At 42.6% G+C, this 18,662-nt stretch overlaps 1 protein-coding gene across 3 annotated transcripts; it reads left to right on the top strand.

The window, feature by feature from the left end:
• Positions 1 to 6: 6 nt before the first annotated feature.
• On the top strand, positions 7 to 15,907 carry LOC110468719 (mucolipin TRP cation channel 3). Of its 3 annotated transcripts, none has more exons than XM_021526850.2 (14): positions 7 to 280; positions 2,953 to 3,182; positions 4,811 to 4,978; positions 5,509 to 5,662; positions 6,128 to 6,212; positions 6,293 to 6,389; positions 6,997 to 7,096; positions 9,643 to 9,755; positions 9,833 to 9,982; positions 11,938 to 12,039; positions 12,151 to 12,273; positions 12,773 to 12,979; positions 13,340 to 13,469; positions 14,653 to 15,907. In XM_021526850.2, exons 2-14 carry the CDS (start codon positions 2,955 to 2,957, stop codon positions 14,670 to 14,672), a joined length of 1,677 nt encoding a protein of 558 aa, XP_021382525.1. In that variant the 5' UTR covers positions 7 to 280; positions 2,953 to 2,954; the 3' UTR covers positions 14,673 to 15,907. The 3 variants fall into 3 exon arrangements, with proteins under 3 accessions (XP_021382525.1, XP_077641556.1, XP_021382533.1); XM_021526858.2 differs by lacking the exon at positions 7 to 280 and adding an exon at positions 1,031 to 1,143; XM_077785430.1 differs by lacking the exons at positions 13,340 to 13,469; positions 14,653 to 15,907 and having other exon boundaries at positions 11,938 to 12,070; positions 12,773 to 12,915.
• The last annotated feature ends 2,755 nt before the right edge of the window (positions 15,908 to 18,662 follow it).

The following is an 18,662-nucleotide window of genomic DNA, read 5'->3' as shown; positions in this document are numbered from 1 at the left end:
GATGGGGTGTGTAGGCGGCAGGCGGCGGCAGTCCCCTCTGCAGCCCCAGCCCAGGCATCGCCTCGGTGTTTGCCGGGCAGTGCTGAGGCCGTCTTCGCTGGGATTGAGGCGATTCGATGCGGTTTGTTAATATGACGATTTGTAATCTGTATCTTTTGTATTTTGGATACATGAAAATAATTTAGTTTGCCTTGCTGCAATGTAAAACACAAGGAACCCCGGGATATCTTTCTCCCTGTGCGGTCCTTGGTGCCACTCCGAGGTTCGTCCACTCCTTATGGTAAGCAGGAGGGTCCCTTTGGTCTTCCTTGTCAATCTGTACAGCCAGGAATTTCCCATTCTCAAAATGCCTGCTACTCTCTTTGTTTTGGTCTTGGCCTTATTTTCCCTTCTCCTTTTATACCAGTGTTCCGAGTGGTACTTGGAGCACAAATTAAGCAGCTGAAGACTGTGCACAGTTATAACCTGAGGTTTATCTTCTTGTCAGGCAGTAGTGCCAAAGGGATAATTTCCTCGGTGCAGCGGGACTGACACAGACCCGAGGCATGAGTCCGTTCTCTTTGAAGTTCAGTTAATAACTTTAATAGCTTCATTGTGTATAAGTGGATTTACTTCAGCGTATTCACTAGCTACCCTTCGTACCTACAGCTCTGTGATCTGAAAGGGATTTTTGGGGCTTTTTTTGCTTGTTTGGGGTTTTTTTATGACAGGTGCGACACAGCTATTTATAACAACATTACTTCCCCTGGTGGAGAAGCCTAAGTCAATAAATCTGGAGCCGGCATTACCATCCTATAGGAAGTGTATTACAGTGTGCAGAGCCGCCCGTCACGTGCGGCAGGAGGGAAATGTGCGGCACAAGGTGTCAGAGGCCGCGTGTGCCGGTGTGCTCGGCACGGCACGGCACGGCCCCGCACAGCCGAGCCTAGCCCGGCACGGCACGGCCCCGCACAGCCGAGCCTAGCCCGGCACGGCACTGCCCAGCCCAGAGGCCGGGCGGGCGGCGGAGGCCGCGGCTCTCCTGCCCAGCCGAGCGGAGCCGGGCGGGCGCGGAGCGGGGCGGCTGCGGGCGCGGCGCTCCACGGCCGCCCCCGCGGCAGCCCCCGGAGGCCGGGGAGCGGCAGGAGCCGTCACGGGTGGCAGGTACGCGGGGGCCTTTAGCAGCGCGGAGAGGGCCGGGGGTGCTCCCTCGGGCCCCGGGCTTCGCCTCTGGGGCGCCGCGGTGAAGGGGCGCCGAGCCCGGAGCGGCCGCGGGGCCGACGCGGTGGGGATGCGGGCGCTCCCGCGGCGGCCCCTGCGCCATCCGCGGGGCTGCGGCAGCCCGCGGGGCTGGGAGCCGCCTGCAAGGGGAGGGCGGCTGAGGGAAGGGAAGGGCCCGGCCCGGCCCGCAGTGACCGCTCCGGCTGTGACCGCCCCGGCAGCCGAGACCCCGGCCCGGGTTCTGCGGCAGCTCGGGGCTGCGCCTGGGGGAACGGCGCCTCGAGCCCACCGTGGGGGCCAGAAGTGGGTTTGTTGGCGTTTGGGGTTTTGGTTTGGTTTTTGTTGGTTTTGTTTTTAATCCACTCATATTGACTATTTTTGGGGTTTTTTTTATAATCCGATGATATTGACTACGCACTGATATTGACTATTGTGGTGGCAGAGTAAGGCTTAATTTTAGAAATGCTGGATCAGCTGTGAGAAAGGTGAGTGGAAACCACAGCAGACTGTACCCTATCCTGCAGGACAATGAAGTCTGATAAAACAGGAGCTGAACTTTTTTGGCCTCTGTATGGGCCTGTTCTTAGTGTTACACTGCTGACTCTAAACTTTTCTTGCGTTCCCTGACAAGTGGGGAAATTGAAGGTCTCGAATCATGTCTGAAACAGACTGTTGTTCTTCTGTGTGCAGGGGCTGCTGGAGGAGACTGGTCGTGACTGGACATTTGTAAAAATCAATCTTGATGATGATTTTTTGTTTGAGTTATATACAAAACTATTCTGATGGTAATCAAAAATAAACTGTCTAATAAGGCACACCTTTATTCACAGAAGCTTAGGCTGTCTTTTCTGTTCTTAATGTCATCTGAAAAAAAAATCCTGGCTAGTTCTTTAGTATTTTATAAACCATTTATAAAATGTTTGGAAGTCTTTATAAAGCATTTATAAAATGTTGAATTTAGTTACAGATCAAAATGTAAACATGCTGAATACTATACAAAGTAATGTCTTAAAACATGTTTATAAGGCTCTCATCTAATCTTTTCCCCTCATACTAAGCTCAGCTGTGAGCCTCTGGCTAGTCATGATTCAATTAACTCATGGTCTTTTTGTTTGGTTCATCATTGCTAGTGGTTTGCATTCGGTCTTTTATGGCAAAAGAGAAAGACATAATCCTGCCAAATGACAAGTTAATGCTCTCAGGTAATTTATCTGAACTGCAATTTGTCATGCTCCATTTCCAAGAGTAAACCATGCTAATAGTAATATCTAAGGAAACCACTGCCTCTCTTGAAAATCCATTTCTTTCAGGGGCTGGACATAGGCTTGTAGGTGGGGGGGAAAACACTAGCTACAGCAGTAGATAATTTTTCCAGAAGAGTGAATGGTCATGAGAGGCTTTTGGTGTTCCTCTTGAGTCAGGATTTCTTGCACATATGCTGTTGTTGTCAAGTGAGAGAGGAAGAGGTTTTCAGGAAGTGATCCTGTAAGTCCAAATGGACAGAAATTCCACTATTAAATAAGTGTCCTGACAGCCTAGCTGTAAATTTAAGAACTTGGCCATATTTTTCTTGGAGTTCTGCAGAACGTGTGTAATAGTATGTGAAAGGTCTGAAATTCAGCGTAAGTGCCTCTCACAGAAGAGAAACACCTCTGGAGTCCAGGTTATTAGTGCAGACTGATCTGCTGATCTGCTGCTACTACATTGGTGCTTGCAGGATTTTCAACGGGCAAGGACTGCTTTTCTTTTCAGAAATGGAAAATCCTGAAGTGACTGTGAGCAGCTGCAGTGCACATGACGATGAAAACCTTTGCAGCTACAAACGACACTCATCAGTATCACAGGAGGGGCTTTTGGAAGACCAGCTTAGAAGGAAGCTAAAATTTTTCTTCATGAACCCATGTGAGAAATTTTGGGCCCGGGGCAGAAAGCCTTGGAAACTTGGGATTCAGTTACTCAAAATAGTAATGGTTACAGTTCAGGTAAGTACCTATGGAAGCAGGGACTCAGCTTATGGGAAGTCAAATGAATGCAGGTAACATGCAATGCATGGTGTGGTGCAGAGAAAGGGAAAGGATAGATTGCAAAATTATCTTATTTGCATATATGTAGCTAAGATCTCTGGACTGAAACAAATAGCCTTCCAGTGCAGATGAAAGGAGCTATGTTTAAGGGCTCAACTTGACCTTTTACTTTATTTTTTTTTCTTTGCCATTTTTTCCCCCAAAGGATGGCATCCCTACACATCTGTTACCCCAGTACCTGCTTCACTGTTGTGTTTGAGAGAAAAAGTCATTTCTGTTTCAATATCACAGTGATAAGAACTGAAATTGGTGCTTTTTTCTTTTTTTTTTGTTCACTTGTAACTAGCATATGGCATAGAAACTCTTGCATTGAAAAAAACCTCAGAAATTCTTTCTCACTCTTCCTCTCACCCAGCTTTGCACCACAGATTTCATATAGTACATTTATCTACTGCTCAAAACACAGTTGTTTGTCTCAAAGTTCTGTGGTTAAGGCAGAAGAAACTTTTCGCAAAACCTTTCTAAGACCTCAGATGATCCTCTAGAGTTGCCCACATGTGATTTCCCTTTATGGTCATGCCAGTGCTATGGCAATACATGTATAGAAAATAATGTTTTCTTTCCATTTGCATGAATGATGGCACAAACTGCAGTAAAAGTTCTCCTGCTGTGCATCTGGCAGCTTGTTTGTGTCACTTACAGTTTCATTTTTAAATGTGTCATCATTCTCTGATTGTCATCTCTCCCATTTGCAACTAAAAGTAAAATTTGATGATGGAAGAATCCAAATAAGAAAGAAACTACTGCTGATTTTGTATTTCCAGAGAAAATCTGCCTGTAGGTAATTCAGCCTGTGCAGTGTTGGTTTGTTGGGGTATTCCTGTGTGCTGAGCCTGCTGAGCTTGCCTACAGAGCATTTCAGTATCTCTGTAACTGAGTTACCCTTATCAAAACCTGCATATCCAGTTTGCACCATGGCCATAAATCTGTAGACTACTGATTCACTTATCTCTGATGAGTTTCTTCACAATACACCTGACACCAGATTTGAAATAATAGTCAAGAGAATTGTGAGCTCCCAGTAACAATACATCATGTACTTCTAGAAACCTTTTCCAGTCTGGATAGTAGCTAACAGATATTGAGAGATGTTTGTTTTTCTGAGTTGTCCTCAATTTCCCTTTTGTGCACTGGAGTAAGGACTTCAAAGTGGGGTCTTGTTAAGTCTAGTCCTGCCTTTTTGGCTGAGGAACAATGATATTCCCCCCGGGCAAGTCAATTGACGCCGGGCTGAACTAACAAAGCATGTGTAACAGTATACAGGGAGCTTGAACCTGAGATGGTATCGTTTTCTTTGTAAAAATTCAAGTCCTTGGCCAAGATGCTGTAAACATATTAAAGGCATATTGTGAAACCCACTGCTTCCTTAAAGTCAAACTTTCATTTGACCAGCTGTGGAATGGAGCAGCCTGCATGTAATTGCCATGTCTAGCAGTGAGGCAAAAGACTGTTCCTAGAACAGGATTCATATCTTCAACCAGAAGCCAACTTTGTCTTTGAACAGGAAATATAAATGTATTTTTCAGCTGGTGGTTTTTGGATTGAGCAATCAAATGGTGGTTGCCTTCAAAGAAGAGAACACTATTGCATTCAAACATCTGTTCTTGAAAGGATATATGGACAGAATGGATGATACCTATGCTGTGTACACTCAAACAGATGTCTATGACCAGATATTCTTTGCAATAAACCAGGTAGGAATTGTTGCTGCAATATGTACAATATATATGATATTTGCCTGGGTATTTTTTTTTTTTAATTGAACTTCTGTGTCAATTGCTTAAGACTAAAACATCAACTCATTTAGGTTTTCTGTCATTGCTAGAGAACTATAGTGTGGTAACATCCTTAAAGCTAGTCAGTGTACTGGTTCTACACAAAAAGCACTCCTTGGATCTGAACCAGAATTCTTTGCAAGTAACAAATTAAGCTTTTTTGTAAGGATTTTTAAGGCGAGAAACATAATAAGCAAAAAGGTATTTAGATCCAAATCCTGTACTTAGTGTTTTTGTCAAGTACCTTAAGATATTTGAGGACCCATCTGTTCTGTGGTTTAAGTTTCACAGTTCTTTAGGTGACGTTTTACATAAAAGAGATGCATTATAACCAATCCAAACACTTCTTGCTTTCTTTGTTTTGTTGGGTTGGTTTGGTTTGGTTTTTTTCTCAGAGTCTATGTTAGTCTTATTGCTATTTAAGTTGGTTTGTTTGTTTTGAACTTTAGTACCTCCAGCTGCCCAACATCTCTGTTGGAAATCATGCTTATGAGAAGAGGGGAGAAGAAGAGACACCTCTGGCTGTTTGTCAGCAGTTCTACAAGCGAGGAATCATCTGTCCTGGAAACGACACCTTTGATATAGACCCAGAGATCGTGACTGGTGATGAACCTAATTTATTTTATCAGTTCTTTGGGAGGATGGCACCTACATTTTTGATAAATTCTTTAAAAAACTTTACAGTATAGTATAGTCTTATCACATAATCTGTATTGCACTTACTACCAGCCAAAACTGGTAAGAAAGGTTCTATGTAACTAACCTCTAGCCCTCACCTCTAATGCCACAAAAAAGTGATGAGCCTTTAGCACCGGTGACCATCTACTCCAAGTGTTTAGGGCTAATTTTCAGGAGCGATCCCTGTGAAATCATGATGAGTAACTTGGCTGGTGTTCAAGGAAGCCAGTGTATTTGTCAGTTGGCTTCTCAGATCACTCCTCACTCAAGTGTGCTATCTTGTCTGGTGTAGCCAACAGCTAATAACAGTCTCGGGAGTGGGACAGGCAGATTACGGTTAAAGACCCCGATAACCCATGAGATATTGTTGTGAGTCCTTATCCATTCCAGACTGCTTGTACATTGAGCCAACGACTTCCCTGGACAATGCAACAATGGGAAAGCACAATTTGAATTTCACTCTGGATTTCCCCAGGTGAGGAGGAATGAGTACCTCCTGTGTTGGGGTATTGGTGCACTCTCCCTGTGCAGGGCTGACCTGAAGCTCTGTTGCAGGCTGGTGGCGGTGCAGCTCATGTTCAATCTGAAGGCAATCAACCTCCAGACCGTTCGTCACCACGAGCTCCCCGACTGTTATGATTTCACTCTGCGGGTATGTGCAAGCCTGCCACTCATCTTTCTGCTCAAAACCAGAAAATGACTTGCTGGTTTACTGCCCACAGTCAGCACAGGCATTTTCTGAAGAGTGTTGAGTACCACTGGGTCAGTGGTGCCTGGATTACTCTGTTATGGCTTAGTGCAGCCTGTGAATAACCAGCAGTTGTCGCTGTGGAAGGTTAAGCTTTGAGTGCTCCTGATGTGGTCCTGAAGTACTTGCTTGGCTTACAGCCACTTGTGCTCTAATCCATCTGAAGTATAATGGAAGTGTAAATCTCTTCTCTTTAGAGATGCTTCTAGGAAAGGTTATTTTCAGATCATAGAGGAATGAGAATGTAGTTTAAAAAAAAATTCACCTCATAACTAGTTGATCAAACAATTTGTGGCAAATCCATGGTTCAGCAGATTTGTCTTTCATTTTGATGGCATTTATTTGATGATACTTGAATTAATTTAAGCTTGGAAAAGTTTTGTAACTTATCCTCTAGGAGAATTATTTTGCATCATTATGTGGGCTTAGCAATACAGTGGGCTACATATGTAATTGTTTAACTTTATAAAGACATGCATCTCTTTTTCATTTGTTGTTGTTTTTCATACAGATTGTGTTCGATAATAAAGCACACAGTGGAAGAATTAAAATAAGTCTAGACAATGACATAGCGATAAGGGAATGTAAAGACTGGCATGTTTCTGGATCAAGTAAGTGACATAAATGTGTTCAAATTTTCATGCTGAAATTTTGTCCACTAGCACAATGTTTGTTAATATTTTTCTTTATAAAAAGGTGAGGCACCATTGACATACAATCTCTAGTATGTGCTCTCTAAATCTGCTTTTCTCAGAAATTGCTGTTCTTCAACCTCTAATCTGAAAACCTGGGAATCCAGCCACACCATTACTTTCTGTAGCAGTTCTCAAGGCTTGCACCACTGATAATGTCAAACCAAGATTTTTCCATGTCTCACTGTACATCCTTCTCTCTTTTGCTACTGAATTTATGCTGCTCATTTCTGAAGTCAGAGTTGTGAAACATTCTAGCACCAGGCAACAGGACACATGATAGTGGTGGAAAGTTGAAGCTGATTTACTCTTATTTCAGGATTTAGCACCAGGAAAGATAAGGAAGCATTGTTGGTAAAGCTTGCTGGAGTGGAATGGCTAGAAACACTTCTTATTGTTGTTTAAATGCCATTTGGCTATAATGGAAGTGCACAGGATATTTCGTATATAGTCATTCACAAGAGTGAGCTATCTTTGTTGGCAGATATTTGTCCTGGTCAAAACATCATCTTTTTTCATTAGCAAAAATAATCTCTTTGATAGTCAGAGGCTTTCCTGGACTTTTAGATTCCACCCTGCAATAGGATGAACCAGCTCCTTCTTTCTACTTTGCCACAATCTCTGCTGCTACGGTCTGTGGTAGGGAATGGAGGGCTGGTAGTGGAAAAGGATAAACGGTGTTTTTGTGAAGATCCAGACTGGAGTTAATGAATGGAGCCGAAAGAAGCGCGTGCCGGAGCTCGGTCCCGGTGCCCGGGCCGAGCTGCCGTGCCGGGGCTCGGTCCCGGTGCCGGCCGAGCTGCCGTGCCGGGGCTCGGTCCCGGTGCCGGCCGAGCTGCCGTGCCGGGGCTCGGTCCCGGTGCCCGGGCCGAGCTGCCGTGCCGGGGCTCGGTCCCGGTGCCCGGGCCGAGCTGCCGTGCCGGCGGTGCCCGGCCGAGCTGCCGTGCCGGCGGTGCCCGGGCCGAGCTGCCGTGCCGGCGGTGCCCGGCCGAGCTGCCGTGCCGGGGCTCGGTCCCGGTGCCGGCCGAGCTGCCGTGCCGGGGCTCGGTCCCGGTGCCGGCCGAGCTGCCGTGCCGGGGCTCGGTCCCGGTGCCGGCCGAGCTGCCGTGCCGGGGCTCGGTCCCGGTGCCCGGCCGAGCTGCCGTGCCGGCGGTGCCCGGGCCGAGCCGCCGTGCCGGCGGTGCCCGGGCCGAGCCGCCGTGCCGGCGGTGCCCGGGCCGAGCCGCCGTGCCGGCGGTGCCCGGGCCGAGCCGCCGTGCCGGCGGTGCCCGGCCGAGCTGCCGTGCCGGCGGTGCCCGGCCGAGCTGCCGTGCCGGGGCTCGGTCCCGGTGCCGGCCGAGCTGCCGTGCCGGGGCTCGGTCCCGGTGCCGGCCGAGCTGCCGTGCCGGGGCTCGGTCCCGGTGCCGGCCGAGCTGCCGTGCCGGCGGTGCCCGGGCCGAGCTGCCGTGCCGGCGGTGCCCGGCCGAGCTGCCGTGCCGGCGGTGCCCGGCGGGCGGCGCTGCCGGCTCGGGCCCGCCCGCGGTCCGCGCTGGGTGCCCGGGGGCGCCGCGGGCGCAGCGCCGGCGCCCGGAGCTCCCCGCGGGCTCTGAAACCCAGGGAAAGGTGGGCACGAAGTGGCTGCAGCTGCACAATTGCAGCTTGCTGCTGTTCTGCGCTGCGTGGCAAAACCAGCTTAATTGGCAGCAGTGTGACAAGGAAGTGCTGGGTGGGCTTTTTCTGTGTAGTGCAGTTCGTGAAGTCAGCTAGAATTTCAGCATCCCATTTTGTAGAATTGGTGCATGTTCTTGCAAATTTAGCATTTACTTGTTTGATTTTTTTTTTTTTCTCAAACCACCATCCTTTTAGCATTAAAAATCTAATCTTTCTACTGTCTCACCTATTTTCAGATGTATGGTAGGTATAAAAACTAGCAAAAAAAAAAAGATTTGGTACCATGTTTAACATAAAATGATCAATAATGTGAATTTTAGTAACATAAGAGATGGAAAACTCATGTCTAAGTCAATGCTGATCTTGACTAGCTGAGCAATACTACAAGTAATCTACACTGCCCTAGGACAGAAAAACTGATTATCAAATACTGATCTGAAAGACAAGATACATATAATAATGTTCCTAGGATTTAAAAAAAAAAATATTTCTGAACAGCTCTATGACTCCAAAGACCATTCCATCCCTGTAAAATGATTAACTCTCACCTATAATCCTGCAGGGCTGTAAGAAGCAGTCACACTTTGGTATATTTTTGATGTGGTATCAACCCTCCTAAATTTATTGAAGTAGTACCTGTAGTGCAGATGCACTTGTGTCTCTCATAAAATATGTCAGATGAACTTTTTGAGAAAAAATGCTCTAATTTTTCTTAATTCGATTGTATAAATATAGTCATCAAAACTTGATTTTTACTTAAATGATGATCAATAAGAAAAAAGGCACTATAAGCATGTACATTTTTGTTCTTGCAGTACAGAAGAACACTCATTACATGATGATCTTCGATGCTTTTGTCATATTGACTTGTCTGGCTTCATTGATCCTTTGCACACGATCAGTGATTAAAGGAATTTGGCTCCAAAGGGTGGGTATAGCTCCTTCTTTGGAAAGCCTTGTCTTGTGTAAGACTGACTAACTGTTTTCTTTCCTCCTTTTCCCTAGGAATTTGTAAGCTTTTTCCTATATTATTATAAGAAAGAAGTATCTTTCAGTGATCAAATGGAATTTGTCAATGGATGGTACATCCTGATTATAGTTAGCGATGTCCTAACTATTGTTGGATCGACTCTAAAGATGGAGATACAAGCTAAGGTAGGCTTTTCACACTGTCAGATGGAAACAAAACTGTTTCTGTCCAACCTAGGTTTAAATCTGTCAGAGGACTTTAGGCTGGCTCTAATTGCTTCTGAGTCGCATGACATTTTAAAACTCTATCTTCTCCTCCAGAATTGCAACTCACCCATATTGTTTCTAGTAGCAAGATTTAAAAGCTCTATATATCACTCAATTAGTGCTGAATTTCTTTGCTCCCTGTGACTCTGAGGAATAAAATGTAGTTCATCTCTGAAAGTTTGACTGTTGACATCTTTCCTTCCTCACTTATATTTTCTCATTTGATGAATTTCTTCAAATCTAGAATTTAACTTTTGGAACTCTGTTTACAAGTGTTTAACAGAGTCTTTCTCCTTAAATATCACGTTGCTTCTTTCCCAGCTTCTGTTTTCCAGCATGTACATAACAGTCAGCCACAGCAAGTTCTGGGCTTTCACTTTCTAAAATAAAATTCATATGGACAAAACTCAAAATATGTAAAACATTATGTTTTACAGAAGTAGGGAAGAGAAACTATTATCATTTGCTATCCTGAAGCACTCTGATATTCAGATACTATTGTTCTTCACAACATCTGTAGCAGACTTTGAAGTGTGACATTGCAACATAGTGAACTTTGGACACTAGTGATGAGAGGATGGGTCTGAAATCCATCTGCTGACAGCTTGACTATCACAAACACCCTGTACAAATTGCCCTGTCTCACCATAGGACCTATAAACTCACTGAGAGTAGAAAGAAGCTGTGAGGAAGCTGGCTAAAACAAGAGATAGCTCCATCCTGCTTTGGGAAAAGCAAAGAAGAGAACAAGATTGGAATAAGACCTTGCATTTGGGATTCCTGTATCTTATATTATACACACATCTATTTATATAAGTAAGAATATTTTACTAAAACTCCTCTCTACAGGTACATTTCAGTCCATTTTGCAAGCCTTGTGGACCATAATAACAAGATCCTGTTCCATGTTACTGTATGAAAGTGGTTGAATAACAAGTTCACATTAAAGTAGCCTAAATTTGTTTCTTGTCAAGCTCTAAATGAATTATGCAGATAGTAAAGATTAGCCAATATCCATTGCCAATATCTATTATTTATGTTTTATTCTTAGGAGAATAGAAACAGAAATGAATGAAAACTTCTTTTCAAATAAGTTGTCACAATCCATGTCAGAGTAGAGCTGCAGTTCAGGAACATAGTACATGCTAATTTGGATGAAAACAGGCCAGTATCTATAGGTGGAAAAAACAGCAAAGTGCCAATAGATGTAAGTTCCAGAGAGAATTCATTAGAAGCTAATTAGTCTTCTCCTTGATAGCTTTATATAGCTCATAGTTCCCACTACATAACAAGATCCTCCTGAGTATTTATTTGAGCAATGCTGTTAAGTCATGATAACTTTTACAAAGAGGTTTTCCTAACTACTGGAAGAACTTTATTTGTTCTGTGTCATGTTTACACTGTCCATTGGATGCAGTGCAGAGATTCCTAAGATGCTCTGAGGAATCTGTCAGTGCAGGTTCCAGAAGCAGTTGCTGCAAGTCTGGAAGCAGCACAAAAATGTTTGCAGTGCCACTGGAGATCTTGGTGAGCTGGGTACAGAGGAGGTGTCTCTGCTTCTGCAGTGCACCTGCACTCTTGGCCTTGCAAATAAAGCTCATCTTGTTAGAATCTGTTTTACAAACAGCCATGTGTAAAGGCATGAGCAACTCATGAAATTAGTTCCACTTCAAAGTGCCTCTGCCCTTTTGTGGGATCTCTCTCTAATGTATATTACCTCAAACTAATTTCTAATTGTGAGAGTTTGCCAAAGGAAAATTATTTCTAAACAAATCTTTGTAATAATGAGATTCACAATTAAGAATCTGTCAGTTGTTACAGTAATTAATTTTTTCCTTTCTTATTTTTTTACTTCTTCTCTTGCTTTTTTTCAGAGTCTGACAAGTTATGACGTCTGCAGCATACTCTTAGGAATATCTACTATGCTTGTGTGGCTTGGAGTCATTCGCTACCTAGGTTTCTTTCAGAAGTATAATGTAAGGATCTCCTGGGATCTTCATATTGTTGGTATTTATTCTGTTTGTTGCTATAAGAGGACTGGAAGAAGTATCTGGTTGAATTCTGACTGTTTGCATTGCTTTGTGCAGCTTCTCATCCTAACACTGCGAGCAGCATTACCCAATGTAATGAGGTTCTGCTGTTGTGCTGCTATGATCTACCTGGGCTATTGTTTCTGTGGATGGATTGTACTGGGACCATACCATGTCAAGGTAATCTTCTGACCACAAAAAAAGACAGCTTGAATAACAGAATGAGAGATTAGTACTGTTGTTTTCTAGTTCTCCATGTCAAGGCTTCCCTTGATGTAAAAATAGTGCATCTGCAACATGATGCTGCTGTTTGAGGAGTCTGACTTCCATGACTCAATCAGACTTTCCTCAAGTTATGAAAGCTCCAAGTCAGAAGTGGAAGCTGAAGTGACTCCCAATCACATGCTGATATTTTAAGAAATCATTTCCATTTTGTAGAGCACTGGTATCAGACTAAAACTCCAGAGACATTATGCTTATCACTCTTAAATGAGAAATTTTCTTATCTGAATTGAATGTTCATAACTGTTCCTCTGATGTTTTACTGTTTGCACCTTGTCATCCCCTGGGTGTAGGAAGAGATCTGAGGCAGCCAGCCATCTCAGTGTATGTTCTTCCTGTTGGGTACAGTCTTTGTGTCCAAATAAAGCAGTGACACGTCTTCTTCCCTCCTCTCTAGTTTCGCACTCTGAACATGGTTTCTGAATGCCTTTTTTCATTGATCAATGGAGATGACATGTTTGCCACCTTTGCACAAATGCAGCAGAAAAGTTACTTGGTTTGGTTATTCAGTAGGATCTACCTCTACTCCTTCATCAGTCTGTTCATCTATATGGTGCTGAGTCTCTTCATTGCACTCATTACAGATACATATGAAACAGTCAAGGTAAGCACAGACTCAATTGGAATAACAGTGCAAGACTGGTGCTATCAAAACTGTCATCTCCCTCAATATTTTAACTTATAGTGCATGCTAATCTAAAGAATAAATATAATGACTACTTTTGATGGTGTAAATTGATGATAGGAGGGGTTTTAATTCCTCTCTACTTTATTTTTCTTAAAAAGTATCTGTTTTTCTGCTCCAATGGAAGCTAAATATCTACTAAAAAGCAGTATTTTCATATTAGGTCCTATGAATCTTCTAATTTCAAACTTGAGCAGTGCCTCAAAAGTGGTCTGGGGAGAATTTGTATTATTGTAGATTTTAGCCTTTTTAAAAGTTTAATTAAGTACCAATTTTTAGCACTACCAGCAAGATGGCTTTCCAGAGACAGAACTTAGGAGATTTATATCACAGTGCAAAGACTCACCAAACTCTGGGAGGTACAGGTTAGAGGAAGAAAGTTCTGCATCTCTCTTCTGTTGTTGTAATGGTATGTATCTATATTAAAAATTATCTATTAAAGTATATACAAAAGCAATATGCTAAAAAATGTCCCTGGTACAATGTTTATGAAAAGTACTTCAATTCTGGGGGAAGTTGTGGGGGCGGGGGGGGAAACCCACACAAAAATCCCAAACTATTTCTGATAAATAGAGCACTTCAGCAAAATGTCTACAGCCAACAATTTTCTTAAAAGATGTGAGAAAACTGCCCAAGATTGAGTTACTTAATATGTGAAAAATTATAAAGAAAGTATGATAATATATACATTAACTTGGGAATCCTGTATGTGTAATGTGTAAGCATTAACATTTCCTGTACTCACTGCAACAGGCAGGACTGAGAGAACTTCTTCAGTGTTCTCTTATCCACTTTTTAATCATACCTTGTTCAGATAACAAGCCTGAATCTCAGGGGGAAAATCAGCTTGTCAAGGTTTTAAGACAGCATGCAGTTTAAGATACTACCACAGCACTTGGAAAACATTGCCTAACTTCCATTATGGAGGGAAAATGCTTCAGTTATTTGAAGTGTGTTTCTTCAGGAATACTGATTGCAGGATACATGGTTTATATTTAACCTGGCTGGCAGCAAGTCTGATTCTTCCTGAAGAAACTTTTGGTGGGGGAGGTGAAAAATTTTGCTGCTTGATTAAAAAGATCAAATGTGCAATTCTTTGGTATTGGGATTTTCTGGTGGGCTGTGTTGTTATATGCCTGATAGAACATATTTATGAGAGGGAGGGGATGGGGATGAATTTTGGAGCAGGGAGATGACAGAGCCTGCTGTGAGCCAGCCCCTGTTCTGACTGAGTGTCTTAGTGGAGATAAAAGTGTGGGGTGAAGTGGAGCAGGGCATCTTGCTCTGGGTAAAGGGCATGGACACATTAATATTTCCTTTTCTGCACACAGCTCTCTGCTTAACCAGACAAGAAAGCCAGCATAAGATGGGTCAGGGTGGGGATGTAATAATTTTCTTACTGACTGTGCAGTAGGGATCAGGCATCTGGGAGAGCAGTCTCATATTCAGAATGTTTTCTGGTGGTTCATAGTAGTTTCTTGTCAATGGATGTCAAATTATTAATAGTTCAGTTGCATTTTTAAGGCTCCTTGTACAGTGAAACTATTATTTTGATGCATGTACCTGACAACTGCCTCTCCTCTCTTGTACAGGTTGTAGTGAATATATTTAATGGATTGTGGGAGTGTATTATGGAGGCTTTAAAGCAGCACACATTGCAAGAACTTGACAGTGGAGCTGGTGGAAAACCTTATCTCTGAAGACTTAATTTGCTTTTCTCAAAAACCAGTGTGAGCCTATGGCAGAAGTTTATGCTAAACTTACAGACCTTTTGTTTAGACATTCACTGCTTGTTCAGGGGTTTGGGGATGGTTTTTAATAGTTTTATTCTATTTGATTCCTTAGTTAAATTGTGCTAGAATGCAAAGGCATAAGAACCTGTCTGTGTTCAGAGACTTGGCGAGATCATAAGAGTAGAATATAAATGTAGTAACTTCCAACTATTAGTAGAACTAGTGCTGGACAACTTCAGCTTCGAACATCAACCTAGCCCTCAGTACTGCAGGCATTATCTGTCTGTGGCTGACCTGTTACTGAAGGAATGAAAGCTCATTAGAGCCTTCAGAATTTTTTGTTTATTTGCACTCACAGTAAAAAAAATTACTATGAAAGTGGTGTAATTTGTTTCTGGAGTCATTACACTGAGTTGATACACAAACTACTCAAATATAGCTGAAAGCATAAAAGAAATATTTCTTTAAACACAAGTACCACTGGATGTCAGTGGCAATCTATTCTCAGAGAAGCTGGGATATGCCAGGCTGAAGTTTCAGGGATGAGCTGAGTGGAGAAATGTTCTCATGTATCAAGCACTGGGCAGTCAGTTATAGTCTTCAGCTTAACAGTGTTTGGATCTTACATTTTTAAAGGAAAAATCAGAAAAAAACCCCTTTCAAAATACCTATTTTTTAAAATTTTGAAATCTTCCTCTGGCATACAAGTCTGTAAACCTGAAGTCTGAGTTAAAGACCCAGGAGATATATCTCTGAGAGTCTAATCTCTCCACTCTTTAGAAACTGCATGTTTACAAGCAACCTAATAACCTGCTACTGTCAGTGGCTGGGGAAACATTAGCTCTTACAAAAGTTCTGTTTTGAAAACTTAGTTTATATTCTTTGTTGATTGTGATACTATTTAATGGATGCCTTATTTTCTATAGTCTGTTCACTCTGGGAGCAGAATAGAAAGCTAAAGGGAAGCATATTTTAGAGAACTTGCATTTGTGAGCAACGTTGCTGTAGCTGTGTGTGACAATGTACAATGCTGTAGAGGACACAAAACATGTTCTGTCTGAATGCTTACACATTGTAAATGTGCTACAATAAACACTTACAGCTGCAGTAAGTATTGGGTGTGTCAGTAGTCATCTTTGGAATAAATATGTTGCCAAGTTAATATAGGAGGTTTGTTTTTTAATAATGCTATACAATTTCTGGCATGAAACAGTATGGAGTGTGTGACCTTGGATTTCCTTGTAGTCATGCTCGTTCCTGTGGACCCTGCTGAGGACCTGTTTCCAGCTGATGTTTAACACCATTTCAGAATTTGCCATAGGAACAAATATTCAAGTATTTAACTTTACAATAAAAACACTCCTCAAATTCAGCAAAGGCATACCAAATACAAGGCATATGCAGATTATTCACAGTATCTGAAAGTTTTGTGTACTGAGGTCCTTCTTTTTCAACACTCACCTAAGAATGAAGACTTTTGAAACTTTTCAAGAAGACACAAGGCAGTCTTGCCTCAAAAAGCAAATATTGAGTGACCATGTTTTCTCTTGACACGATTAACTCTTTATGGATCTTTGACAACACACAAGATATAATGTGCACATCACTATTGTGTACAGTAATTTATGTAAGGAACCCTGGCAAGGGTGGCAAGCACTTTAAGATCAATGAAATGCAGAAGGCAGACTTGCATGGCTTTTTCATACAGAGTTAAGAGAAAGCTAATAATTAACTTAAAATACAGGTATATTTTGTAAAGAGGTACAGAATTCTTTGCCAATGCAGTTATAAGGCAATAAATGGTCTGATTTCATTTAGAAATGGGGTAGAACATGTGCTTTATCACCATTAACTTATTGAATTGGCAGCAAGTTTCAACAAAATTTGACAGAGCTCTAAAGTATCAAATTCTTACAGAGTTTTAGAATAGCAGAGAGAAAGCCTGTTAATAAAAGCCTGCAGTATGAGCATAAGGCATGGAGATCTACAACAGGTGACCACAAAGCAGGAAAATACACTGTTTATAGAGTTTTCCTATTCCTAATACAAGTGGCAAGGTCTTCCACTGAAGATTGGTTTCTATTGCCTGAAGTGAAGCAGTGAAATCCCTGGTAGAGTCATTAAGTTATGACATGTGCTTGTGCTACAACTAAAAAGTCAATCAATTGGGATGCAGAAATTATTTGGGAAACCATGGTCTGTGTTACTTCTGTTTTCCACAACTTTTAATTTAGCATTGCTGGGAGTTATGTAGGTTTGGGGAGGAAAGGGTTGATGTTGCCTTCAGACAGTAATGGGCAGGGGCAGACTGTGAAGCCAGAGGGATGGACTATCTATAAGAAGGAGAAGGATGTTTAAAACAAAGGATAGGATGGGGTGAGGGAAAAAAAAAAAAAACAGGATTGCTTATAAATTTAGCAGGGCAGCAATCATGTGTTTCTGGCTATGGGTGCAGGTTGTTACACTGGGGAAGGACAGTACCCTGAAAGATTACTGGCTTACAACTGCTCAAAATGTCCAGTTCTGACTGGGAAAATAAATGCTGCTTGTGTAATATATCTCATACTTACATTCTGTTTTTTTAAAAGAAAAAAGCTGGCACTCAAACTCACATTGTTCATCTTTGTGCTACTGCTGGCAGTCTAAGTGCTTGCTTGTCCAGGTTTCTGACCTGTGTGATCCTTGGTATTTAAGGTCTTCATCTGCATATTTTGCTTACCTGAGAAGAAGCCAGCCAGTGCTGTGTTTTCTAGTCTGCTGGCTGCATTTGAGATGAAGTACAGCTCTGCCAGATCTGTGACTGCTGCTGTTGTGTGTGTGGTGAGACTTTTAAATCTTATCAACATATGATGTGCTGGTTATGGCCCTGCAGAGCCAGGATATGTGACAATGATCTTATTCTTAAAAAACCCTTGTGACTTCAGAGTATCAGTGATCTCAGCATTAGCAATGCTGGTAGCACATACAAAGCTGCATCCTGGAGACATTGGTATCTTTATGCTGATACAATCAAGCAGGCACAGATAGAAGTGTAAAATGCAGCTGGGGAGAAGAAGGAAGCAGATAAAGCATCTGATAAACTCATGTTTAAATATGCCCTCCTAAGGAAAACAGAGCTTTCAGCCCTGACTGAGATGCTGTGAAGGGTAAGAGATTTTCTTTGTTCTGATTCTCACTGGGCTCTGGGAAGTCACCTGAACATACCAATAGTCAGTACTTCCTCATAAAAATAAGTTGCAGAGTGCTGTATTGGGCAGCAGCTGTTTTCCTACCAAGGCTTATTTCAATGCCAATGTTTTGCATATACAGTTAGGGAGAACTTCTTGTTTTCAGCAGAGCCTGGATCTTTTAACATAATGAAGTTACACTGAGAGGAAGAGGTGATGGGCTTACTTGTTTCCAGTACCAGTTTTCATGTTGGATTGAAGCACATTCTTGAGAGTAGGTAAACAGTGTGTATACAAAAGAATAAGAAATTAAATTCAGATGTGCTCATACCTATCCAGTATTAAAATGTTTAAAGGCATAATTTAGCTGGCAGATGGAGGGACAGGAACGGAAACAAGAGGTAGGAAAACACTCAGACACTGCTGTAAAAAACAAAATTTGTGGCAGCACCTGTGAGGAGCATCTTCCTGCCTCAAGCAGTAACTAATGCCAGAGGAAGCCTTGAGAAAACTTTCATGCGTGAGCTGACACAATGCTCTTGCAGCTAATATTGAGAAACTGTGTATGGATATTTGCCTAGGCTTTTGTTCCTTCTTCTCCCTTACAGTGTGACCACAACCACAGCATCATCTGAGAGCATTATGTAAGAATCCTGTGCTGCCCATGCCCACTGTGTGGGCAGGTAGAGAGCTCAGTTGCTG

Source organism: Lonchura striata, chromosome 9 (genome assembly GCF_046129695.1).
Source record: "Lonchura striata isolate bLonStr1 chromosome 9, bLonStr1.mat, whole genome shotgun sequence".
In the NCBI taxonomy this organism is placed as follows: domain Eukaryota; kingdom Metazoa; phylum Chordata; class Aves; order Passeriformes; family Estrildidae; genus Lonchura; species Lonchura striata.
This window is presented reverse-complemented; position numbering and strand designations above follow the sequence as displayed.